The following is a 27326-nucleotide window of genomic DNA, read 5'->3' as shown; positions in this document are numbered from 1 at the left end:
TTACAGAAATATTTTACTATTGTTTTGAGCTTTGTGGCATGCCCTAGTAGGATAAGCATACACTTGTGTGTGCACTGGGTATGTATATTCAAGCTGCTTCAGTGTGTTGCAGTTCTTTCAAAAATACTGAAGGCCTTTCCTTCCTTCCTTCCAGAAGTCTGAATAGACTTTAGAAAAAGAAAACACAGGCATTGCATTGCAGCTGGCATTGCTTTACATATAGTTTAATTTTTTAAAAATAACACTTCTAGAGTCTGAGAGTTAACAATGTTTACAACTGGAAAGAAAGTATACTCACTGATTGCATTCCTTCCTGTATTGGTAAATCCATTAGAATTTGATTGTTTGAATGGAACACTAACACTTCCCTGTACAAACAGTGTAAGGCAAGTCCTTTAATCTGTCTTACCTCCTTTACCATTCAGGTTTCATGCCTTTTTTTCTTTGGTTATGTTTTGCCAGGTTTGAGATGTTTGAATATTTCAAACACTGCATATCTGGATTTATTAATTAAATAAGACTATGAAATCCTGTATGTAGTTGTTATACACCCTTTAGGTTGCATATGCAATTTTACCTGCCCAAAATGCTGTAGTAACTTATGTCCTTTGTCCTCAGTGGTTAAATGACTAAGAGGAATATGTTTGATCAATGTGAAGATTGTCTTTAAATCGGGCTTTTCTGTGCAGTTGAGGCAATAAAATGCGGTTTTAATATGAATGCTGCTGTTATAGGTAGTGCTGTAGGAAGTGCAGAGCATTAATTTCTAAGTTTGAGGACCTTTCAAGCTTCTTTAAAAAGAAGGAAAAGGAATTGCTCATTTTCTTCCCAGAAAACATTTTTTATTACATTTTGATTTATCAGCTTCTCTGTGAAATGCAGTACTTCTAATAATTTAAAGTTACATGGAAGTTCTTCAGTGAACTACTTTAAATCATCCATTACACTTTGATCAAACAGTGTAATCAGTGATTTACTTATTTCCTACCGTTCAAGGAAAACTTCATTTTCTTGTTTGAGGTCTTGCAGTTCATTGTGTGAAAGACTATTGCCTGGTTTCCCCATGGTCACACTTTCTACTTAAAAGATAAAAATCTTTCCAGATACGAAATGTAGTGCATGTATGTCTGAAATGCAGCTGCCCTTAAAGCAGTATTTTAAAAAAAATTAAATAAATTAAATAAAAATTAAAAAAGTTTACAAAGTCTAGAATATTAGGTGTTAGATTTTTTGTTTGTCCCCTGATATATGTGCATTCTGTAGTTGTTTAACCTCAGACAGTTCTTTTTTGTGGGTTCTGTACTATTCAAGTAGCTGCTCAGTAATTCTTTTTATCCTTGTATTCCATCTTGCCTGGTTTCAGGCATATTTCATGCTTCCTTGCACAAATACAGAGTGTCTGTCACTTATCTGCTGCTCGGAGCTCCGTGAATTCACTTTCATAATAAAACCGTGCAAGTTCATGTGGTGGTACTCTTATTTACAGCTGAGGGCGAAGGTGCAGAGGGAGCCCAGAGTTGTCAAGTGTCACTGAATTTTGTAGAAAGATAGTGGATCTTGGAGATCTGTGAAACTACCTTAAATATCAAAATGGGACAGACTGGTAGAAGAGAAGGAATCTGCCCTGCAAAAGAGGCTCCTGGTTGAACTTGTTTGAAGAATCTGAAGAAAAAAGAAAAAATCCAACAGAATCTGTACACAGCTAAATTCAGCTGGATTTTCTTTAAAGCCATGGGAGGCTATGTTTTTCCTTGCAGATCCAGTGTTTTATACATGTTCTGTAAAATAACGTTTTCTCCCCCTTAAGAAATGGTCTTGCTAATACACTTTTAAAAATACATTTTGATTGAATTTGTAATTCAAAAGAGTTAGGACTTGTCCTGTATTTTGTTTTCTTAGCCTCTCTACTCTTGTTTTTGCAACTTTTATGCCCTGGACATGCAGGTTATGATATCATGGTAAGTTTAGGCTGATCTCAGACCATGTTGTCACTGAAAGGAGCTGTTACTTCAGTATCCTGTTTGCATCCCTTGTGCCAGCCAAAGTACTCCCATGGCTATACAGAGTAGGATCAGGAAACTGATGTAATTCAGAACTGAGTAAAAAATAAATAGAATGATTTCCTCAGTAGACTTAATGTGTGGTGGCAGAAGCAGCTAAGTCAGCACAGTAAAAGGAACAGAAATAGGAGGAGGATTGCTCCTGTTAGTATTAGCCTGGGGACTTGCAGATTGGTTTAAGACAATGGGAAGAATATGTCGTAACTGGGAGTGAGGGAGGGAAGGTGAGTACCAAATTGTTCTGTGCCATTTCGTTTCCTAATTTTAGTGCCAGTCAATCTTTAATCATTAGTGTAGTTAGAAATCATATTGAATGTAGCTCTCCTGAGAATTGTTTCTAAGGAAGGGAATATCTAAGGATTGAGAAAGTTGTATTATATAGAGTGTATTTCTTAAGTGTTTGTCTATGGAATGTAAGAGTACAGCAACCTTGAGGGAGACTGATCTGTTTACTTTTTGTTTTTATTGAACCTGAGATTTACTGCTCTTCAGAAAAGTCAGTGTCGGGAAATTCTCTGTTAATTCTTAGGGCTCGTTGTCATGCAACATGTCAAGTGATAGTTTTGACACCTCTTATTTCTCAGTTCAATACTGAAGGAAGCAAGTTGATTAATGTAATTTATACAGCAAATCTGCAGTGATCTTATTATTGGGTTTGTATTGAGGGACTTGATGACTAAGTGTTCCTAAGGACTAAACTGATTTTTTTCGTATTTCTAAGATAAAGCTCTTAACTTCTGCATAGATAACTTCTATTACATTTTAACCATGTGATGGTTACAAATGAAGTTTTAAAAAAATAATTCCTAAAATCAGTCAAATATGTATATAAGCAATTACAGAAAGTGATGCTAAAAGTCTGCTAATATTGACAAAAATGTCAAAAACCCGACTATGAAGTGCATTCATATGTGGCAATCTTTCTGTTCAACCTTTTGAAGATTATTATACATACAATTGTATATAAAAGATTTTTTGAGGGCTTTTTTCATGGGGTGGACTTTTGGGTTGTGTTTATTTTTGTAACATTATTTCTGTAGTATATTGCTTTGTAGGATCACTCAGCTCATTAACCTGTATAATTGAAAAATACGAGATCTAGGTAATATCTAGTAAATATGGAGACTTAATTCTATTTCGTCAAGTGCTTCAGAAGTATTTCCAGAAGAAGGAAATAGTTTGGCTGTGAGCGTTTAGGAGCAGATGGCTCCCTCTGTGTATGATTGCAGCTATATTATTTTCCTCTCCATTATCAGCAAACTGAAGATTAAATAAGGCCCAACAGCTGCAGCTGGCAACTAAGATTTGTCAAATACTTACGAAAAGGTGCTGACCAATGAAAGAAGACTAATAGAAGGGAAGGAGACCATCGTTTACAGAAGACTTGAGTTTTGGAAAGAGTTGAGAACTGCATTCAAGTCCATGAGCATAAAAGCTTTCATAACCTTTCTTAGATGATAATTATCAAAGTATGCAGGGTTTTTTTTTTTGTAAAAAAGATCTGTGTGCACACAGTAATTTCCAAATGTTTGAAGTATGGTATTGCATGCATGTAAAGTGATTATTTAAAAAAAAAACAAAACAAACAACAACCCACTTTTATATCTATTTTATGTGTACTTCCGTATTTATGTATAAAGACACTATTTTTTTGTTGTCTTATCCTCAGCTAGTGAAAATTGGGGTAACAAGCTGGTCTTGTGAAATTGTCTGGTCATTTGCTGCTTTAGGTACTAGAGGAGGGCAAATTATGTATACTTGTAGTTTTCTACAGAAGGCTGTTAACCCTCTTTTGAATTAGAGGCAGTGGTATGGTATTTTTTAGAATCTAAGAAACATAATTGCAGTTGAGTGTATTTGTTGGGTTTGTTCAGCTCTCTCCATCCCCTTCCATTGGGAGCCCACTGTTTAAAATAGCTGATTCTGAATCTTGGTCTCTACACTTTATTTTGAAGTACCTGTGCAATCATTACTAAGTCTGGTGTTGGTTTTCCCCCCCACCCCCTTCTCCATTGCCATGCACTGTTTGGTGAATTACTCTTTCTCACCAAATGGCAGTGGTTAGTTGAGAATGCTTTGATGACAGACTTTTAACTGAAATGTAACTGTCTTGTTCTCACTAGGATTTTAAATTTTAATTGATCAAATCATTAGTTGGCTAATGCAAGGTGAAAGAACGCATTATAATTTGGTTTATTATTAAGCAGAAGGCCAGGGGGGCTAAAATCAGGGCTGATGTGTGAAGTTCTATATGTTAATCACTTACTCTTGAGAAAGGAGCAATGCAAGAATGCTATCCTGGTTAGACTGTTTCAGACTCTTAACCACTGAAAGTAATGAAAGTGTACAACCATTGCTTTTAACAGAATCTTCAAGGGGATGGATTAGGTGCTGATTAAAGCTCTGCTGTTTCTTAGTCCATCTTCAGCTCTGTAGAACAAAGTGGTCTTAGCTTTACTCCCCATATTCTATTTTTCTAATCCCTCTTTCAAGAAAAATATGTATTAAATCTTGTCTTGAATTAGCTATCCAATGACTTCAGTCAATTTAAAGTCATAATGAGGGCAAATGAGTCTGTGGTTTCTTGTGATGATGGCCAATCCAGTAATACCATTAACTATTTAAATTCTGTATTCACATGTGCAAATTCCCTTGTCTTCCATAGGATTTTGGCTTGCAAATGACAAAATATAAGTCCTTTCACTTTGTAGTGAAGAGACTAATTCTTTCTCAACAAACTTTACTACCTTTATTTTTCAACTACTGTAGTTTTCCACCAGACCTTTTGCATTAGTTAAGATAACAATAAATACAGTAGAACATACAAGCTATCTACTAAGCAGGCAAGTGGGAAGCTTCATTACTTATTTGTAAGTTAGGTGGGTAATATGATTGATGCTTTAAAAAAAAAAAAAAGCATTCTTTTTCTCCATATAGAACTTCACACAAAAATCAATTCTCCTGTGATATTCTGACCTTCAGCTGTCTTCAGTAGTAAGTAAAATGTGAATCCATAAAATAGTTGTTTCCTCTATAATGGATTTATAAATCCTGTATTTGAATTCATGTAATCTGTTCAATATACTGGCATTAAAACCTAAAATGCTTAAAAGTATGCTGTGTACCTATTTTAATAAGGCTTTGGGTTTGGACGAAAATATATAGTAGAATTCATGCAAACAATGCCATAAGGATGAAAATGTGTGCATATATTAAAATGTTTAACATGACTGCTGTTTATGCCTTCTTTTAGAGTTACTATACTAATACCTTTATTTCAAGGCAAAGTTGCCAACATTTATGAACAGAAAATAATACTTAGTCTCTAGGGCAGAAATATTGTTGTTAATGACTGACTGAAATTATTAATGTGAAACGGTTTGGTTTTGGTGTTTGTGCCTTTTTTTTTTTTTTTTTTTTTCTTCCTTCCAAGCCAGACTTCATTGCTTTGATTTGGGAACAGAATGGAATAAAATCCATATTTTTTTTTTATGTGTTTTCAGGCTCGGATAGCGTTTTTACAAGGGGAAAGAAAGGGTCAAGAAAATTTGAAGAAAGATTTAGTAAGAAGAATAAAAATGTTAGAATATGCATTAAAACAAGAAAGGTAGGTATAAAAACTGTTCAGTTTTTATCTGACCTGGAAGACTTTACAGACTAGAAGGAATTCGATCACATTGTGAACTATCTTTGCTAGATGATTCTATGTTACTTTATGTAAACTGTCTTTATGGTTGGTCATTTTTACACTATGTTTTCTGATTAAATGTTAGTGTCTGCTATAATAAAAAGTATAATTTTCAAATTGTTTGGGCTAGTGTCCTAAACACACAAAGTTCAAATTGCAGTTTCTCTTTTATGAGTTAGAGAATAGTATATTAAGGAAGAATAAACATTCTAAAACTGTTTCTGCCTTATTACTATGCCTTTATCTGCTCTTCAGTGGTATTAAACTTGAAAGGAATAGAAGTACTTTTCTCTTGATTCCCTACAACTACTTTGTGTGTGTTGCACGATGGAAACTATATTTTGTGACATAACAGAGTCCTTTAAAAGTTAGTATTACATTTTGAAGTATTGGGTTTTTATTCTAGTCTCAGTGGGTATGTTTTCTGTAGCATTAATTAATGCTTTAAAAATTAAAATTGCATTCAGTCCATGCAGGCTAATGGCCTTCAAACCTGTGTGTTCTTCTGTCGCCTGGTTATTTTGTTTGATCAAAATTAGTACTTGATTTTGCAAAACCACTAGGGAAATAATCTTGTCATTTGCCTATATTTTCAGTAGTGGGCTCAATTCTTATATTTAATTTTCTCTTGCTCTTAAAATGTAGCTGAATTCAACAGTGTAAACATCTTGAGGATCAGACAACAAAAGAGATAGCTTTAGTTGTTCATTTTGATTTGAGGGGGACATTCCTGCCAGAGCAATCTTAAAAATTTGTAGCAGAGTATTGTGAGGCTTCACCTGGACATTAAGTTAGTTGTCCAAGTGTATGTCTAAATGTATGTTAAATTTTCAGTTAGTAGTATGGGTAAGTGACTAGTACAGAAATAACTTTGATTAGTTAGTTTCATATTAAAAATAATGTTCTGGCAAGGATGCGTACATACCTCTGTCTGAACCATCCAGTATAGAGGTGCTTCAGAAAAGGGCATATGTTCATGTGGAAAGCAATATCAGCACATGTGTTTTCTGGTAAAGTAATGGGCAGAAAGGATCTATTTCTTCATTCAGCCCTGTCCTCAAATGGAAAGTAACTCAAGGTTTCCAACCAGTGTAAGGCTGAAAGTTAGGTGGTTACATCATATAGGTAATGTCCAAGTCACGCTGGATTCAAGGCAGATGAAAAGTATGCAAAGTGTTTGGGTGTGGGTGCTCTTATAAAGAACACTGCGTGTATCAAAGGAATAATATGCTATTATAGCAGACCCAAGTGTCTTGGGTATAAGTAACTTTGTGAAGTTGAAGACCAGTTTGGTTCTTTTGGCAGTAATAAACTCTGTGCTGCACTGAGAGGCTTTCTGCAAATGCATACCATAAGGCTGTGAGGATTGCCTACTTATTGAAATACATCAGAGGCAGTTAATTACAGCTGGAGTGTGAAGACATCATATAACAGAATGCAGAAGATGAGTGGTGTTGGTGAAAGCTCACTCCTGCTTTCTCCTGAAATGCAGCTGCCTTCATAGTTTGCCTTCCCATGAAATTCCAAAATTCATCTGATGGGCAAGAAACTTGTAAACATATGTACAAAAGAAGCAGAACAGCAGAAACATGCAGTTTGCTTTAGTTCTTGCAGCTAGTGGTACAAGCCAACACTGCATACTTTTCAAGAGGAAAATCCTTGCTTAAGTCCCAGCCAGAATTCTCATGAAGATTGCTAAAAACAGGAACTGAAACTCTGGGGTTGATTGGTGAATGTGTGGGAGGCAACAAGGAAGTTTTCTGTTATTTTTTTTTGCTACAAATGCTCAGTAGTTTGAGGGGATCTAATTGCAAGAGTATGACCAATTGAGTAAGGAAAGCAAGTAGGTACTGACTTGCCAGTAAATCATCCAAGAATGATAGTATGTTAGTTTCTTGGTTGTTGCACTGAATGAAGAGTTCAGGACAATGGATGTTATTTTTTTGCCATTCTTCCTCTGAGTAAAGAATCAAAACTAATGAAGAAAAACCAGTGTCTAAAGCAAAAGAAATTCTGAGAATTTCAGGTCTGAAAATTCTTGACAACAGTTTTTAATGTTGCACCTGATTCTTCTCTATGTCCTTTTTCCTCCTCTTGTTGCTGACTCCCTGATGCTGTCAAAAAGTTTTATGCAGTGAAATATCAGATTATAGGGAGTCAGAAACAAACTCATTCAGGCAATGATAACTGTTGTGATTTCTCAGAAGGGTATGAAACAGGACATCATTATGTAAGATTAAATAAAATCCAGTAGTAGTTACAAAAACAGCTTGATATTTCTAGTATTTATCTCTTAAGTCGGTGTACAATGTGTGATAAAGTTTTAGAGAAGTAATTTTTTATTATTTTAATATCCTTAAATATTTTGGTAGTTCTGTATCAATTTCTGTAATAAAATTAGGCCTGTAGTTGTATGTATAGGATTGTTTGTTGCTAGCGTATATTCCTTTATGGTGCTCTACAGACCAGTCAGACCACTTCTGTTGTGTACTCTGAGCCACTCTGCTCCAAGCTTCATTAGCATGGTTGTGTTTAAATTAATAAGGCTTGCTGAGATCATAAAACTGTGGCTATATTTTGACTTCATGGGGTTTGGACTGGAGCTGGCTTATATCCTTGAGTGATGGGATTCAACAGTTAAATAGCAGCAAGCAGTTAAAACAACTTAGGGCACTGTTTGTCCTCTTTTTTTCACTCATGGAAATTTAGCCTTAGAAGAATATCAAGTCAATACTCAAAGGATTCAAAAGATGCCTCTTGTAGAATTCAGTTACTGTGTGATATGGGGGAGTAACATCCCTGACTTGTCAACAACACTGTAGCTAGTTAGTGATTTTTAAGATCTGTAATAATTACCCTTGTTTGTGTGAAATTATGGAAAGGAATACATGTGCAAATATATAGTTTATTGGAATTTAAAAATTTAATTTCTTGCTGTGAAATTGAAGTTGAGCATCAGATGTGATGTGAAAGACACAACTGACCTGGTTACATGCAGCAATATTTTGGCTTATTTGGTATAATTTTAGATTAGATATAACATCATTATCTTCTCTAATGAACAATTAAAGCAGAATTTTAATTGTTTTGAAATTGTAGCTCTAGAATGGAACAACTGCTCCTAAATAGTATTTGCCACAGCTCTAAATTGAACAGCTTTAAGTTGGCTTTCCAATTAGTGATTTTATTGGTTTCGCTTATGAATTGAGCCAAAACATTTCATCACCTTTATTTAGCTTCCCGGTTTCTTAATTATTTTTATTGTGGTGGGTGGTTGTTTTGGGTTTTTTCTAGCCCCAAATGTACAGTACTTTATAGGGCATATAAGTCATAGTATGCACTTTTATCTGGAAAGCTTGGTGGAACACTGCCCTGTTACAATATGGAACAAAGAGTTGCCTCTCACTTTAAGGAGAACACCTAGGGTAGGCAGTCTTGGTAGTGCATGGATGAAATATGAACTATTGGAAAATAATTTTAAAAAATATTGTGTTTAATTGGCAGTGAGTCAGATTCAGGTCACACAAATACATAGTCTTCAGGAGCCCTACAGTTTTTCATGTTTTTTAGCATTACAGTGTAATTGCTATGGAATGCAGGATTTTATCTTACTGTAAAGGGTCAATAGTGCCATCTACTGACAGTTTGTTATTGAGACTGTTCCTAATTGCAATTACAGCAAAACTTCTGTAGTTCAGAACATGTTCTATACCATCAAATATATCAGGCAGCGTTTGAGATGAACTTTTACCTTCGGTTTGGAAAAAAATGCAGCAGTGGCTCAGCTATTTGAGAAGATGTGTTCGAAATTCTTGGTTTTGTCCAGCATGTGCTCTATTATGTATCTTTTCTTGAGACATTTCATGTTTGGGTATAGTATTTAAAATTGGTGGGAGCTAGATACAGTTAAGGTGTTCTTAAAACTTTTGTCAAATGTTTAGTTTGGAATTATGAAGAAGGCTGTATTTTATAGAAAATGTGGCTTCTAGCATTTTTACGGAGAACTTGCAGGGCTCTACTATTTAATATTTAGAGTTCTTTTCCCTGAGATTCTGAGTATTTTTGCAAAGGATCTTTGAGGTAAAAGCCAAACTATGAAAAGTCTAGGATAAAGTTAGAGAATTCCAGGATACAGGTGTAAGTAGTTCATGTGCTATTCCTGGAGGTAAAGGGAGATGAAGACATTTTCATAGGCAGCTTGGGTAGAGAATAGGATTTGGAAGGCTTGTGCATACTTGCATCGAAATAGTATCATCAAGATAATTTTTTTTAAAAATGATGGAGAATGAGAGGTCAGGGGATGGGAAGGAGTGAGGCATGTTTGCATAAGTGGCCTGAGCAGGAATTGGAAGCTAAGCCTCCAGTCAATGAGGAAGAGAAAATCGGTAAGAGAATACATGTGATGAGGGAAAGTAGCACTCTAATGTGGTTGCTTCTTCAGAGGGAAAGATGCTTTTCATAAGGAAAGACAGAGCAGGAGAGAAATTGACGTGGAAATTCTGGGTGGCAAATAGGCAGGGATCTCAAATAGGAGTCTCATTCATTGTAGTATGATTGGCTGACTGTGACAGTGCTACAACTGAAAAAATAACCTGTGCTAAATAATTGAACCTACTGGTTTTTGAAAGGTTCTTTTAGTAGTTGACACATGAAAAACCCCACATTCTTGGTGAACATTCTAAACTCTATAAGTTATTTGCTAATTGTAAATAATTGTAAAAAGATTATCTGAATTGTGTTCTTGAAAGACTAGAAATAATTGTATGATGCAGTAATTGCCACAACAGTTTTATTGTGATAAATTGTATTGTGTTAGTATGGTTGTTTTAAATGGGAATAGTAGAATGCTTAGAGTTGATAAAAGCATTGTATGCTAATTTGTTAAAACATTTGCATACTTTTTCAGGGCAAAATACCATAAGTTGAAATATGGCACAGAATTGAACCAAGGTGACTTGAAAATGCCAACTTTTGAATCAGGTAACTTTTTGACAATAGTCTGTTTTAGTATGATTTGCTTATATACTGTTCTAGATTTACTCAGTTAACTTTATTGCATCTTGCAGTCTTCCCCCCCCCCCCCCCCCCCCCCCCCCTTAGACGTGTTACAGAGAAGATGTCCAAGAAGGGCTTGGTATTGGGTAAATACTATTTAATCTGAAAATCAAAATTAATTGACCTCTCCTTTTTTGAAAGAGGTCTGAATGTTGAAGAAAGCTTTAAATAAGGTTACACAATTCCTTATTTAGCTGCTGCTTCTCATTATTTCTCATAATACCCCTTGAAGGATTTAATATTTTTTTGCATTGTGCCATCTATTCAGAAGGAAAGCGTAAGTTCAGAATAAACATAAGAAATACTATCAGGCTTTGGTACTTCTATGGGATGCTAGTTTTTAAAGAACGAGGAAGAAAAAGTATTGTACTGCATTGACTGGAAAAAATTTTGTTGAGCTTCTGTTTTTATCTTAAATCAAGGAAGAAAAGTCCTAAGAGGAAAAAAAATAGGCTATCTTTACTGGTACCCTGGAGTGCATCCAATGTAGATAAAAAGTTGATAATAACAGTTTTACTTTTCACAATATTGCAGAGAGAGGAAAGCATTTTTCATAACTTTGGACTATGTAATAAGCAGAGTTGCACCTGGTTTCTCTTGAAATATAGGTCTTTGGGAAGTTACATTGTTGGCCTGTGTTTGTGTAGTGTACCTTTAAAATTGTGGTTTACAGATTTGTATTCCTCATTCCCCCTTTTTTAAAATTCTGTTGGTTTCTCTTCTGCTTTAGAAGTGCCACATTTTGAGTACTTTTCTATCCACTTGAAACTAGCAATAGTGATTCATGTTTGTTTGATGGGATTTTTTGTGTGTATTTATAAGCAGTATAAGTTAGGTGTTAACTAGGTCTCCAAATGCTGATACATGTCACTGCTTCTGTTAACGTTATTTCCCATGTTGCTTTCCAAGCGTCTCTGTTTTGTGAGAGATAAAGCCTGTTTTCTTAACAGTAACACTTCAGCTGATCAGGCCAAGGTTTTCTTTTGTGTACAAGTTAAATCTTTTTGTCTAGTTCCTTTTGTGCATGTAAAGGGTAAGGATTTTTTTAATTGATGCTTCAGCAAAGAATTATAAAAAAAATTAAGAAATGCTCCATAAGACTGCATCTAATATAAAGCTTTTTTAAGATTTGCTTTTAGTTTCATTGATATCTTGCAAAAAGTAAATTGATCTTTAAAAAAACCCAACAAAACAAAAAACCCCACTAAACAAAAGACCCCACCCAACTGTGATGCTGTATCTTTCAGAAGAAACCAAAGATATGGAGGTTCCCGCAGTACCTCAAAATAGCCAATTGACCTGGAAGCAAGGCAGACAGTTACTGAGACAGTAAGTAACCTTGTTGAATGTTGGTGTATTCAAAGTTTTCCCTGAAGTGTGAGGAGCTGTATACATGCTTACTCTATGAAACAGGGTAATTGAGGTGAGTAAATAGCGGTTTCTTTTTCACAACTTCATAGTCTTGAGCTTTAAGCAGTTTAGGGTGACATTTTCCATATGAGATGGGTAGTGATGAAGCTTATTTTTCCATAAACAACATAATACTGGTATTAATTTTTAACAGTCAATACTAATTTCTTTCATTTTTCCCTCAAATATAGTTTTTTTTTTCTCTTAATGCATGTAGGTATCTTCAGGAAGTAGGTTATACAGATACAATATTGGATGTACGCTCCCAGCGGGTAAGGTCTTTGCTTGGGCTCTCCAATTCAGAACCAAACGGTTCAGTAGAGACAAAGAACTTAGAACAGATCCTCAATGGGGGTGAATCTCCTTCATCAAAACAAAAGGGACAGGAAATAAAAAGGTAAGTGAAAAGATAAGTAATGCATAAAGTTTGTTTTACTTAGTCATTGATATCTACTAGTCAGTTTGAGTATATGAACGCCTATGAGTGCAGCTGACTACAAATGATTACGAACTTAATTGAAATTGATTATACATAGGAACACATGTATCTATATTACATAAATGTCTTCTATTTATATTATATATATGAAAATATGTAGTGTATTGAAGTTGAATTTGTCATATAACCACTTTGGAGTTGTTATTTTAAGGAAAGATTCTGATGAGTAGTTCTTTTATCATAAGGAATTAGACACCTGTAGAAACTTCTTCGTACAACCATTTCTTGTTTTGCTAATTTTAAAGCCCTTAAGCTGTTAGGTAGCAATTGCATTTAATCTGATTAATCTTGTAAAATCTCTTCAGCAAGTAAAATGGATTCTGCCTTAATGTTTTTATTTATGTAGGAATTCTGGTGATGTTCTTGAAACATTTAACTTCTTAGAAAATGCAGATGATAGTGATGAAGAAGAAGAGAGTGACATGATAGAAGATATTGCAGAAGGAAAAGAAAAGCACCGGATAAATAAGAAACACAAAGTAAAATATTTTTTTATTTAAAATTTTGATACAGATCTGAAATCCCCTTTAAAAAATGGAAATAATTTTTGCCCAGATGATTATAAATGTGTCATGTTAAAATGTTGTTGCCCCTTTGTAGTTTGAATGGATTGTAAGCTGTTGTGTTACTGGTGAATTTGGTGGTTTATTCACCATATTACCTTGAAAACTTAAAATCAACCAACCAACCTGTTTGCAAATATGAATTAATTGCTTAGAGTGATAATTGATTTGTTCATCTTGGCTTCTCTGCATATTTTGAGTCCCTTAATGAGGCAAATTTAAGATACTAGAATCTGCACCCTTTCTGAATTTTGGAGAAGGTAGGAACAACTCATTAGGGGAAACTGAATTATGTAATGGGGCAAAAACAGTTCCATGTCAAATATGTGTTTAATTCTTCCTTTTATGCAGCTTTTTACTGTGATATTTTAAGAGCCTGGCAGATAGTTGTCTCCAGGTGACCTTGCGTTTAAGGTTCAATTAAGTTCTGCCCTGTTTTATTTTCATCTTTAGTTTTCCATTCCATGAGCAGCTTTCTGGGTAGGATAGGCTGTATTACCCATCCCTTTTAACTTCTTTTTCTTCTGTGTTAGAAGAGTCTTCCTGTCATTGGGGCTTCTTTATGTAAAGATGTTGATTTATAAACGTTATACTGACAGTTTTATTGCTGTTTGCTCAGTAGAGTATTCTGTAGCTTGATGACCCCTCTGGCTGCACTGAATTTCCTGAAATAGCTAGCAGCATTAGCTTGGCTTGATGCAAGTCTTAATCTCCCAACTTGACTTGTCAGGAATGGTTTTCTACCATACCTTTGGTATTAACTTGTACTTCTGGGAAATAGATTAATCAACCAATCAGTTGAATCTTTTTTTGTTCTGAGGCAGTAGATAGTCTGATAAAAAGACTGTCTAATAAGTAAATCTCTTAAGCACATATGAAGACACTACACTAATTTTTTGACTCTTGACAAAGCTTGGGTTTTTTTATAGAAAATAGAAGGATTGCATATAGTTACCTTTGTAAAAATTGTCTCTTTCTGCAAAACTAATAATATTCTACAAGTCATAGAAACATAACCCCATGTTATGTGGAAATAGTCTCTACCCGCAGAATAAAAGAAAGCTTTTTACTGATGCCTTGGTAGGGAGGTGGGTTGTTTAAGATGAAGGTGTGGTAAAACTAGTAAAAAGACACTTTTCTGAAACCACTGTATTTTCCACGCTTACGCTTAACACTGAAATAGAACTGGAAAGCAAAAAAGAAAAGACGCTTCTGGACCAGTAGAAAACACAGCTTGTTTGTAAAGCTGCTGTGCAGAACTATTGATATTGCAAGAAAAATAAGAAAACTTTCCAACTGATATGTTTTACGTTAAAAATTAAGACTGGGATGTACAAGATTGCTTTTGTTGTGAAGCCTAGTGTCTGTATTCTTTTAGTTTCCTCATTATCACTAGACTACTGATCAAAAGCAGCTCTAAATCTGATTATATCGTGTCTTTTTACATTTCATGTTGAAAAATGTTTTCCTCTGTAACCAAGTACTTGGAGTAAGTCTATATCACTTCTAACCTAAATATTTCAGTAGAAAATCTGTTCATGATTCAAATGCTGAAAAATGTTTATCTGCTTTGCAGATTGGTAATGAAGGGTTAGCTGCTGACCTAACAGATGACCCAGATACTGAAGAAGCTTTGAAAGAATTTGATTTTTTAGTGACAGCTGAAGATGGTGAGGGAGCTGGAGAAGCTCGAAGTTCAGGAGATGGAACAGAGTGGGGTAAGATACTAACAAAAGCATTTAGAAAAGAAAGGAATACTTGTTCATGATAGTACATAAGAGTTGCAGTACCTTCTAAGGTGGTATGGATGTGTGGATGATTGTGATGATCAAATTACTGACGCTTACTTCATAGTGTATTGGATGCTTCGTGTATATATATATATATGTATATCTATGCTGTTGTATTTGCCACAAATACAATTAGTAGTTACATTTGTTTCAGGTTTTAGTTTTGATTCCAAAACTAAAAGAGAATATTTTCTTTCTTGAAAAAGAAAGGTTAGACTTCTGAAAGTTTTCATACCTGAAATAAATTTGCTTTCAAATCTAGATTATCTTCCCCCCTATTTTTTTCTGATCGGGAGTTGTAAACTTTTTGTGCTCAAGTTAAATGAATTTCTTTGGTGTACTTGTTAAACTGGGCAATTAGTATATTTAGTTCTTCTGGCTGAGATTTTTAGATGTTACTGCTAATGTGGCTTGCATTAGTAGAATCAATAAAGCACTTTTGTACTGGCCCAACTTTTTATTTATTTGTTTTAATTTTAGAGTAGATAATAAAATTAAGTAGGTTACTAATCTAATGTGAAACAAAATATGCTAAATCAGAAACTCCTGGAGCCTACCTGTTTCAAAAGAAGAAATTGAAAGAGGGAGAGAATTTGGGTAGGGAAAGAATATGAACTAAGTAATTTCACATCTGCCTTGAAATGGGAAATTGACTTGTCTTCGTTTATGAGCCGTGGTACATGCAATTTTGTGGTTGCATACTCTAAGCCTTTCATTGTAAGGCCAAAAAGTGCCACTAGATCACCTTGTTTGACCATTTTGTGTCATTGAGGCAATTTGTCATACTTGGATAAACACCTCAGTGAGCAATAAGAATATAAAGATCTACAGAAATCAAAATACTGGCGTGTGTTGCAGGAAAATCTAGGAAAGTCTTGATTTTGAAGGTACCAAGGATTAGAAAGCATTCCTTCCTGGAAATTAGTATTAAAGGGTCCGTTACCTTTATTTTTAAAACTCAGTCTTATTTCTAGTTGGAAGATAAAGCCAGAAAAACTGTTACCTTCTAGTTTTGGTAATACGTATGTATTTTTAGAAGCATTTTAGTGGCTTGGTGTTGTTCCCCTTCAAAGACAATGTTATTTGATTAGTTTCTTGATCATCTTTTTATCTAGCTGAACAAGCAGATCTCTTGCTATAAGACATCTCGTAAGACCCGAGGTCAAGGTTTTGACTTTACATTTGAAGGGATGTTGCAAGCTTAGTGATGCAGAAAGTTCTGGTTCTAGCTTCAGTCTTACAACTATTGTATATAGAAGGAAAGACAGCTTTATACTACAATTCATACAATCAAAGATTTATCGATTTTATTCAAAGCAGACAGCTGAAACTGACTGAACTAGCTTTTTGTCATGGTTTAACCCTAGCTGGGAACTAAGTACTGCATGCTTCCCTCCTCCTGCCTGGTGGGATGGGGAGAAGAACTGGAAGAAGGTAAAATTTGTGGGTTGAGATAAGAACAGTTTAATAACTGAAATAAAGTAAACCAATAATACTAGTAATCGTAATGAAAAGGAGAGGGGCGGGGAGTGGAATCAAACCCAAGAAACCTGGTTTCAGCTGCAGTAGTGTTGATTTTATTCTTAGTAGCTGGTACACTGCTGTTTTGGATTTAAGGTGAGAATAATGTAGATAACACACTGATGTTTCACTTGTTGTTAAGTGGTGCTTACTCTAAGTCAAAGACTTTGAGTTCCCCGTGCCCTGCCAGTGAGCAGGTGCACCAGAAGCCGGGAGGGAGCCGAGCCAGGGCAGGTGACCCGAACGAGCCGAAGGGATATTCCGTACCATGGAACGTCACGCTCAGTATATAAACTGGGGGGAGTTGGGCGGGGGAGTTGGGCGGGGGGGCGGGTGGCTATTGCTGTTTGGAGACTGGCTGGGCATCAGTGGGTGGTGAGCAATTGTGCATCTCGTAGGTTTTTTTTTTTTACTTGAGTTTTATGGCTCTCTTATTCTTTCCTTCTCATTACTGTTGTTATTATAATACTGTGTTTTATTTTATTTCAATTATCAATTTGTTCATATCTCAACCCACGGGTTTTACCTTCTTCCAATTCTCCTCATCCCACCAGGGGGTGGGGGGAGTGAGTGAGTGGCTGCGTGGTACTTCGCTGACAGTGGTTAAACCACAACAGTGGTGGGGGTATTGTGATTTATTTGCAATGCTGTCTTTGCAAGTTAAATTTTTTCAAACTTGTTTTTGAGTGATTTATTTGCTGGCTGTCATGGTTTAACCCCAGCTGGCAGCTAAGCACCACACAGCTGCGTGCTCACTCCCGCTGCATCAGCATGGGGGAGAGAACTGGAAGAGCAGAAGTGAGAACTTGTGGGTTGAGATAAAGACAGTTTAAAAAATGTAGAGCAAAAGCCATGCATGCAAACAAAGCAAAACAGGGAATTAATTCACCACTTACCATCAGCAGGCAGGTGTTAAGCCATCTCCAGGAAAGCAGACCTCCAACATATATAATGGTTACTTGGGAAGACAAATGCCATCACTCCAAACATGTCGTGTCCCCCTTCCTTCTTCTTCTCCAACTTAATATACTGAGTATGATACAGAATACTTCTTTGGCTAGTTCAGATCAGCTGCCCTGGCTCTGTCCCCTCCCAGTTTCTTGTGCCCCTCCAGCCCTCTCACGGGCAGGGCCTGAGAAACTGAGAAGTCCTTGACTTAGTATAAACATTACTTAACATACTGATGGTTTTAGTTGTTGCTATCAGCATTATTCTCACACCCAATCCAAAACACAGCACTGTACCAGCTACTGAGAAGAAAATCAACTCTGTCCCAGCTGAAACCAGCACAGTCCCAAACTTAAAAATAAAATTTAAAAATCTACTTTAAAAATCGGATTGACCCACCACACTTTTCAGAAAGCAGTTTGAATATCTTTTATTACAGTTTAAGTGAACCTATAGCAAAAGTGAGGCAGAACATTTTAGGGGTTTTTACACACTTGTGACTGCTTTTATGTGACAGCTGGTTTAACTGCAGTAATTCCATTGCTGCCCAAACAGTCATGTCTGAGGCAAGGAAGTGGCAAAGAAGGAATAAACATAAACTCACTTTCATCTTAAGAAGTATGTGTTCTAAGTCTTGCCATATGAAGACAATATTCATAAGTTGCATATTTTGTACTAACTTACTATTTAAATGAGTCAGAAGACATACTTCCAACTGTAGTAGCAATGCTTTTTTTTATAGTGCATCACTGATTTTAGTACAGCTGTTCTTTTAAATAGATTTTAAGGATACAATCTGTCAAGTCTTGGGGTTGTTTTTTAAAGATCAGTGTATAAGTTTGACATTTAAAGATAATGTTTCTTTATTATGTGTCAAAAATAATATTTCAAATACTGTCCCACTTAAATGCCTTCTAAACTAAAATATTGCCTAAACCATTTTAGCTTGTCACATTTTTTTGAATTTGGTGAACTGTTATTACTTGAAATCTCAGGTGCATCCATTTATTTATTTAGAGGGGGAACTTCATTTAAAGAATACTTGCCATTATTTTCTAAACCATTTCATCAATCATCAACCTTAGAATTTCAGTTAAAACTGATACTTTCTTCATAATGTAAATAGTTGTTCTGTTGGGTTATCTGCTTAGCTTTTTTTTTTTTCTTTCTTCCTGTGTTAGCTTTCCTGTTACTGGCATCCTTTTATCACGTCTTGCTCTTGCAAAGATTTGGGCTCTCTGAAAAAATGTAAATGTTTACTTATGTATTTCTTTATAATGCTTTTGTTTAGTATCTGGAAACTAAACTTGTGATGTTTAGGCTCAAAACCTATAGCCTAGTTTTGCTTTATTATTACTTTCAATACTTAATCATCAAAGTGTTATCTGTAAGTCTAACTTCAGATATGTTAAAATACTTCATCACCAAATTTGGTAGTTAACATCTTTGCTATTGGAAATTTCTTCAAATCAGCCACTGAGTGTGGAAGTTTGGATTGCTTTTTTCCCCTTCCTATAGTACAGCTTTTTATGTACATGTTCTTTTTTTGTGACTCATTTAATGTACTTCAATCTTAAATTATTTTCAGACATTATGATCTAAAATTCTTTCATGTGTTGTGCTTTACTTAGGAATAGCTTATCTTCAAAACAGTAAAAGATGAGCAAATTCAAACAGTTAAATAAAGAATTTAAAGTATGCAGCATACTAAAAAATGAATGTATGTTTTTTAGATGTAAAAGTTTATAAATGCCTTGTGATACAGCATTGCCAGGAAAAAGATGCATATAGAATCTCTGTTTAAGCAAACAGGAATAAATACATATTGTTACATATTACAGATATTACATATTATCTAGTCTTTTTATTCTGCTCATGATTTCAGTCACTTAACTACGTGTTCATCACTTAATTTCTGCTCTCCGTGAAACACAAAAGTTCTTTTTACAGATGGACCATGAGTCAGAGAATGACTGACTGTGCCCAGAATTCTGGGTGGCAGTGTGACTAGAATCCAGTGGTTCTCTGGGTCATCTTTTAAAGTTAAAATCTATATTAAAATATTTTTTCATTATTTCTTCATTAAATGGTGTTGAACATCCTAGATCCTCTGCACTATCCTTGATGCCAGTTTAGTGTGGGTTATAAACACTGCAGGCAGTTTGAGGAATTTCTCGACTAGGGGGGAATTGTGGAGCTCTTCTGGTTACGTGGCTCTTTTCTGATATAGCTGAATATATTTAGGCACACCAGAGAGAAACACTGCTGGGTGTTTCTAATAATCGTAATTGAAATTAATTTCACAGCCTCTGTGTTTAATCAGTTAGTGTTTTGTCTAGTTTTCTATTTACAACCTACGTTTCAGCAGCTGATAGCGTTGTTTTTGAGTATTCATGTTTGCAGGCTTATGTTTTTTCCTGTTTTCTGTTGACTGAATGAACCCGGTTCCTTCAGATCCATTGTCTTGATCGGTAATGCCCTGTTTGTTTTGCCATCGACAGTCATTTTCTAAACTTCTAGTGCAGAACACAGACTGAACGTGTTACTTCAGTTTTGTTGTGACCATCGATGAATTATGTAGACTACTCCTAGTTTAATACACCACACTTTTAAAAACATACCAGAATGACAGTTTTGTTGTGGGATATTTTATTTTGTACAACAAGCATTGCATTGCTGTTACATATGGTCAGCTTCTAGTTCAGTTTAATTCTTGAATCCTTCTCTGCAATCCTCAAATCTGGCTGATTATTTTCCTTTTATTAACAGTGCTCTGGATTTTTTCTAATTTTAACATGTTCTTAAATTAATTTTCTTTCATTGGGTTTTAGGTGTTTGGATTTTTAATTGTCTTTCCTAATTTCCTTCCTCTTTTGGTTGGGCATATCCTCTGACTTACCTTTCTGTGCCTCTTGCATCACCTGACAAATCACTAGTCTTCTCTGTCAGTGTTTTGGCCCTGCGACCATAAATACTGAGGTCTTTGTGTCTGCAGTTTGGTAGTTGTAGCTGCAGTTTGGTGTAGGATGTCATTGCTCCATTCCCCTCTTTGCAGTTCTTTGTGGACAGCTAGGGGACTGCCCTTATGGTGCCCGTCTCACGCCTTTCCCACCCTTGCTGTTTCTGTATTCCACCTCTTTGAAGATTGTTTCTCTTTGTCATTGATCAGCCCTTTTTGAATGATGGTAGATGCATCAGTATCCTAGGATATCTTCTCATTTGTTGTCATGTTTTGTCATGAAACATGTACTTGGAATAATGCCTACTGGTTTGCATCCTAAATTCATGTTTCTTTGTTTCTACTGTGTATGGCTCTGCTTGTGCACTTTCATGACTGTGATGGTTATAACTTCAAAAAGTGCTGTTTTATAGAAACACTGATATTGTAGATATGATTGGAAGTTGGCAAATGAGGAACTTAGTTTTATTATTTTATGCCTAAAGAATTTGCGAGCATAAGCTTAACTGGCACACAAACCAAGTTTAGTTGTTGCCCAGCAAAAGTGCTGCTGCAAATGTTACATTTATCTTGTCATAGAAACGAGTTTATTCTTTTATTAATTCTATATTTCTAGACATCTTTGAGATGGATAGTTTAGAGAAGTGGAGGCTTGACTTTTCTTGGAGAATAACTCTGCAATATTGGTCAAACAGAGAAAGATGTGTCTTCTGAAACTACTGTGGAATGTTGTATTTCTGCTAATTGTAATTTAATTGCTGGAATGCAGTGAGATGACACTTTATTCACCTATGAAATTACTTTTCTTCATCTTTATGTAAAAACCTGTACCTATAGACATGTTTCTCTTGTTCTATGTAGGACTAAAATTTCTTTCTTGTGCATGTAGAATGAGTGTGAGAGGATGCATGGTGGTCTTCACGAATAAACTGGCACTGACTTACTCAGCTTGCATTTTTCATGAGATATGTAGCATGAATACTTTTATTTGCTTATTCAACACTGGCTGAATAACTTCTTAACACTGTCTTTCTAAAGATGCAGTAATTGTTTCTGAAAACAAATGAATTTTGGTGTATTTTGAAGTATCTTAACATAAACAATTATTTATGAAGCTTAATTTGTTTGCTCCTTAGTAACAAATTAACATACAATTTTCAAATATGTAACTGATATTATACAGTGCCTTGGAAAACTGTATGAAATGAAACTTAGTATTTTGTAAACTTACAACTGAGACTGCACCTTTAAAGTAAAGATTTCTTAAGAACTTTCATTAATGCTCTTATACAGCTATAATAGTAAATCGCCAACAGCTTGCATTGCCAATTGCTGATTTTTTTTCTTTTAATAATATGCTGCATGTAGACAAAGATGACCTGTCCCCAACTGCTGAGGTTTGGGATGTAGACCAGGGACTAATAAGTAAACTGAAGGAACAGTACAAGAAGGAACGAAAGGGGAAGAAAGGGGTAAAGAGTAAGTGCAGATTCTGAATCTTGTAATGCAACGCTTTTTTGCCTATCTCTATAGAGGACATTTTTTCTCACAAGTTCTGTTTTTGTGTTTTTCATTAAGCATCGTTTTCGGTAATGGGGGCAACCAACTTTAACTTTCTAGCTGCTGAATGTGAATGATATGTCAAAACCTTTGACAGCCATTTCATAGATGAGAAATGTTGAATTTAAGGTTAAATGGGTAAAGAGAGCTTAATGCTTTGAAATGTGAGTGTAAAAATAATGAACAACTTGCATTTTGAGGATATTGCTACTCTGAGGAGTTTTCTGAAAGATGTAAACTTTATCTGCTTCTTAAAGTATAGTACTGTCGTACTGTGGGGGGGTGTTATTTAGTTTTTTAACATGAGCTTGAATCAAGCTGTAGTTGTTATCTATGGGCTTGTAATTATTTTTACAATTTAAGGCAATGCGACTTAAGAAATGCCTGTAATGCAAATGCAAACTTTTTTTGTGGCTTTCTTTAGGATATAATCTTTATTTTACGGTGCCCTTCACTTCTCTGTGCAGTTACCACATTTTGGTTGGCACTTCTTTACTTTCAAAGGGTTTTCAAACCAGTTGACCTATTTGAACTATGTATGTTGAACTGAACTTCGATATTGAAGTACCTGGTAAAAGTGCTTTTGTATGTCATCAACTATACAAAGCTCTTGGTGGACTCAATATCACTCTCGAGAAGCTGCCTTGATTGCAGTGTTTTATTTTGAAAGTATGTTATAACATACTTTTCTGTTTCTGGCAATACTTAGTAAATTATTTTTTCTCTCTATTTGAAAAATTGTGTGAATATGTACTAACTAAATTAAATGATAAATAAAATATAACACTTCAAGAATAATTCTATAATTATCAAGATTTGAATTTGCTTGTAACATCTAATAAATTAAAATTCAGTTAGCGCATGTTGATTGGTTTTGTCAGCAATTTTGCATGGTTTGCATGTACACACATATATTTGAATAGAAAATCTTTGAAGTAAAGATTTTTGCCTAGTCTTTGGTTTTATTAGAATTTACAATAGTAATCTGGATGTAAATCAGCAGTTGACACAACATTCAGAGAAAGTATTTTGTAGGGTTAGAAATTTCCTTTTAATACTAAAATGGGACTTTCCGTTTGTAATTTTCTTATTAAACTTCACAATTTAGACTCTTGGAAGCACAGTGGAATTCCACATAACATTCCAGTGTTGTTCTGGAAGTGCAGAATAACAGCAAATGTTTTGAGTTCTGGAAAAAAGAAAGTCCTTCTTTGGGGGATTTTCATACTTCTCTCAAAAATTGTGCCTTTAGGTTATCCCATACAGAAAGTTCTTGAAACCGTACTTCTGGTTTGATTCTAATCTTTTCACAGCCATCACACCAATTAATTTGTACTTTCTGGCTTATGCAAGGCAAAGCAGCTGTAAAACAGGATCAAGTAATGCTGTTCCAAGATTATAAATTGTGTGGAAAAACTCTTCTCAGGTCTCCAAATTTGTTATAGTGGCATTATTTTGGATCATCTAGAAAGGATTTCATCTTTGCTGCACTTGTGGCTTCCTTGGTTGCTATGCAGTCAAGAATTTCTGTAACCTTTTGGTTTTCCATCTGTAAATCTTAAAATTTCCAGAAGAGGAGCATAATTTTCCTCTATCAAAAATAGTTAATTTGTCAAAAATTGGCATTTGAATGGTATACATTACAGACTTAAATTTGTTGTCAGCATTGTTTAAAATAAATAGTGATGATTCTCTCTAAAATGTCCTGTTGCAAAATTTAAAACTGTGCAACGTTATTATCAAAACTTTCCTTCCTGTCCACTTTCCTGCCATTCAGCAAGGTATAACATTGTTTTGTACCGTGAATGGCATGACATGATGGCCATCAGTTATTATTTGACGTATGTTGTCTTTTGATAATGTGTGTTCCGCTATCAAAGCTTAAAAGGACTATGTTCTTAACCTAAAGTAATTTTGAAACCTGCTAATGTTCACGTAGAGGGGATATTTAGGACACTGCTGTGCATCACAGTGCTGTGAGGTCACATAAGTCACTGTTTAACATTTTGGGTTGTAAATTCAAATTCTCCATTGAGAAACTCTGAGCTCATATAGGTAGTCTCATAGGGTGCTTTGTGGGATTCTGCACTCGTGCCACATTTATGATAGTAGTTTCTGATTAAATATTGGCCTCTAAATCGCTAAGCTAATTGAATGAGAACTACACACACAGTAAAAGTATATGTTTAAGGTTGGGCAGGTTTATTTAAATTGTTTGATTCGTAGACTTTTTCCCTCAGCTTTTTAATATTCTGAGACTGAAAATAATGTTGAAGGCTTCTTTATTCCTGCTTCTCTTGTCTGATCATTCGTGAACATCATTCTGAATATTCGGCTCTTCACTCTTGAGCATATTGTCAGACTTTTATCAGAACGTATTTTGAGCAGTATCAGAATTTATCTGCATGGCAATACGTGTATCATCATGAAGATCAAATATACGTACCTTGACTATCACCTCTTGCAATACTTTGAGAACAGCATAACAGGCAGACATTCTAGTGGGTTCTTTTGTTGGGTATGCCTCTGATAACTACCATAATCTGTATATAGACGTCGTCTTAACAGGGTCTTCATAGCCCTGGCCCAGGTATGGTAACTTTCATTCCAAATGAGAGATAAGTAAGTGAACAGGAGTAGGTTGGATTCTATTTTGATACTTCTGTAATCTGCATTTGTATGTTTTTCTGGGTGGAACACTTAAGTGTAGGTCATACTCTGTCAATACGTTTTCATAATATAATACACTTGGGGGGGCGGGGCACGGGGCGCTAGGGAGGCTTTCTGTCATGATAATAGTCACCATCTAGGTAGAAATACTATTTCCTTGTGATCTTTTTTAAAACAAACAAAAAAAACCCCCTCACAACAAACCAAAAACCACCCCAAACTCTAATTGCCTTTAAAACATCAGCTGTACTGTAAAATAACCCAAAACCTGCTTATTGAAGAGTTCTTATATTGAAAGAAATAAACCATAACACCAAAAAAACCCCAACCACAACCTGTCCTCGACTTCATTGTGCTAAATAGGTAAGGAGTTAGGTTTGATGTCTACAAAACCAGGCTTACCTTTTATAGTCATATGCTGAATTTAAGGCCAGTTTCTTGCCCAAGTTTGATCTTTTTTGGTGGGTAAATCAGCAGATGACTGCTTTTCAGATACAGTCTGTCACGCTTTCAGAATGTAGTAGTCATGATGATGCATATCTCATTTTGTACTATCAGGTCAGTGTAATGTGTTCTTAGCAGTTTGAAAAATAGTTTTCACATCTTGCATTGCGTATGTACATCACTGTTAAAATGAAGATCCTTTTACTGCTTTTCCTTAGTTTCCTTGGAAACATTAATAATTTTTTTACTTTCTTGCCCCTTTCCCCTCAGTCTAATTTTTCTGTATTTATGAAACTATCTGTCCCACTCACTTTACTAGCCTTGATTCTGGAAATACAGTGTAAAAGTCAATAGGCATGAAAACGGATTTGGATTTTGCCATCTTCATTACCATCACCTGTAGGATATACAAGGATCCCTGTGTTATATTCAGACTTGGGCTATTACATCTTGGAGCTAAAAGAAATGTGCTTACAGCTTCTCAGGCTACAATTTTTAAGCACTGAATATTCAACTAATTTTTTCACTTTTGATCTCCAAAGGAGGATACACTGAGACGGGATTGTATGTGTTTTGCTTTTGTTCATAACAGGTTCATGTTTCTTGATTTAATTTTGTTCTAGTCTTTTCTTGACAAAACACAGTCATAGCATTGAACATAGCTGCTTATGCAGAGGCAACACATCCTTATCTTTAAAATCTCTTTTGATATTTAAAATACTTCAAGAGTTATATGAAGGTACACTTGCACTTACTTGAAATCCGCAGTTTTCTGCGATAGTGGCACAATCTTGAATATTGACATCTTTCAGCGTGAAATAACAGAGTTGTTGGGAACAACATTTGCTCTTTTGTAAGCTTCAGAAAGGAGTTTGTCTGTATTGTATTATGGGTTGAGGGCTGTTCAGAGGTTAAGCCTCTGAAGGACAAGAAATGACTAAACATACTGAAAAACATTAAAAGGCAAGTGCATCAGTATCAGTCCCCTAAACAGTGACATGCTAAATGACTGGCAGTTTCAAGGTAGTAGAGCAGGGGAGCTGCATCTAGTTACTATTGAGTGTGCTCTGAGACAAACTTCTCATGCCCATGTGTTTGGTGTGAAAGCACCTCCAAAAGATGCTTTCAGTTTGGATGCGAGTAAGAGTTCATAAGCCATCTTTGGCATTTTCCATCCATGTGTTCATGCATTCTGTCATGGAGAAGAAAATAGGTTTTCTTCTGGCAACCAAAGGGTATATTAAACAGTTTAGGGTACCACTCAGGCTTTTCTCCCATCATTTATTGATTACTCTACAGTATCTTCAAGACTGTATCTGCTGCTGGTTGCCGTAGGTGGCTGGCTGACAGCCAACTGGAATATAGATAAAAGGTAGCTTTGTGGTCAGCATGGTAGAGACCTGGCAATATTAAGAATTAATTTTTTTTATATCTATATAAATATGAGATTGCACCTGCTGACTGCAGTTAAGTATTGTACACTTGAAATGAAATCCTAGTAGTCTAGTGGCTATTAGAAAAAAAGTTAGTGCAAAAAAGACTTTCCTCATTTTTATTGTTTTACACTCGCCTCATCAGATGAGATCACGAGTTTCTAGACTCCTACATGTGAGTGAAAGGAAACTTAACCACTGAAGAAATCTGTTTTGTTGCATAAGGGAAAATTTTGGAAGCCTTTTGTATTCTCAAACGATTTCTGGGTAGCAGCCTTCATAGATTCAATTGGAATAGTGTGTTCTGTAAAATAAAGAAAAATACTAAAAGCACAAAACAGAAAATGAGAGTTCTATATTTTTTGGCAAAATTAAAATGTTATGCAAGTATTAATGAAACTAGTTGTATGGCATCCCTCTTGGGGTATGCATGGTATATTTGTAGTGTGATTCTACGTCCAGAAATATTTTTCATTGCCATTCCTCTCCCCGGAGGATTTTCTGTTATCTCCAGAGAATTCAGTTATTGGTGGATACTTGTCTTTGGACACATCAATTTGAACCTTTTGTCAGTGAGATCTAAAAATTGAAATGATCTGGTATTACTTGAAAGTGTGGTTTAGTGTTTAACTGTTTAAGTGAGTGGTTCTGCTTTTGCTAAGTTGTCTGTAATGCTAGTGTTTATGTTTTACTGTTTTGAGGATAAAGCTTTTGTTTATTTCCTTT

General features: G+C 35.3%; 1 protein-coding gene across 4 annotated transcripts in view; it reads left to right on the top strand.

Moving 5' to 3' along the window:
- STRN3 (striatin 3) overlaps nt 1-27326 on the top strand; it is a 66856-nt gene that overhangs the window by 15785 nt on the left and 23745 nt on the right. For 2 of the 4 annotated variants that reach the window (XM_040599855.1, XM_040599854.1), the window contains exons 2-7: nt 5564-5667; nt 10655-10728; nt 12051-12132; nt 12431-12610; nt 13059-13191; nt 14852-14993. In XM_040599855.1, coding sequence (XP_040455789.1) covers nt 5564-5667; nt 10655-10728; nt 12051-12132; nt 12431-12610; nt 13059-13191; nt 14852-14993 — 715 coding nt within the window. Of the gene's footprint in view, nt 1-5563; nt 5668-10654; nt 10729-12050; nt 12133-12430; nt 12611-13058; nt 13192-14851; nt 14994-21861; nt 21973-27326 lie in introns of all 4 variants that reach the window. The other 2 variants (XM_040599852.1, XM_040599851.1) reach the window with 2 other exon arrangements.

The sequence above is a fragment of the Falco naumanni genome, chromosome 7, assembly GCF_017639655.2.
Source record: "Falco naumanni isolate bFalNau1 chromosome 7, bFalNau1.pat, whole genome shotgun sequence".
In the NCBI taxonomy this organism is placed as follows: domain Eukaryota; kingdom Metazoa; phylum Chordata; class Aves; order Falconiformes; family Falconidae; genus Falco; species Falco naumanni.
The sequence above is the reverse complement of the archived record's forward strand: the minus strand, read 5'-3'. Positions and strand labels throughout refer to the sequence as shown.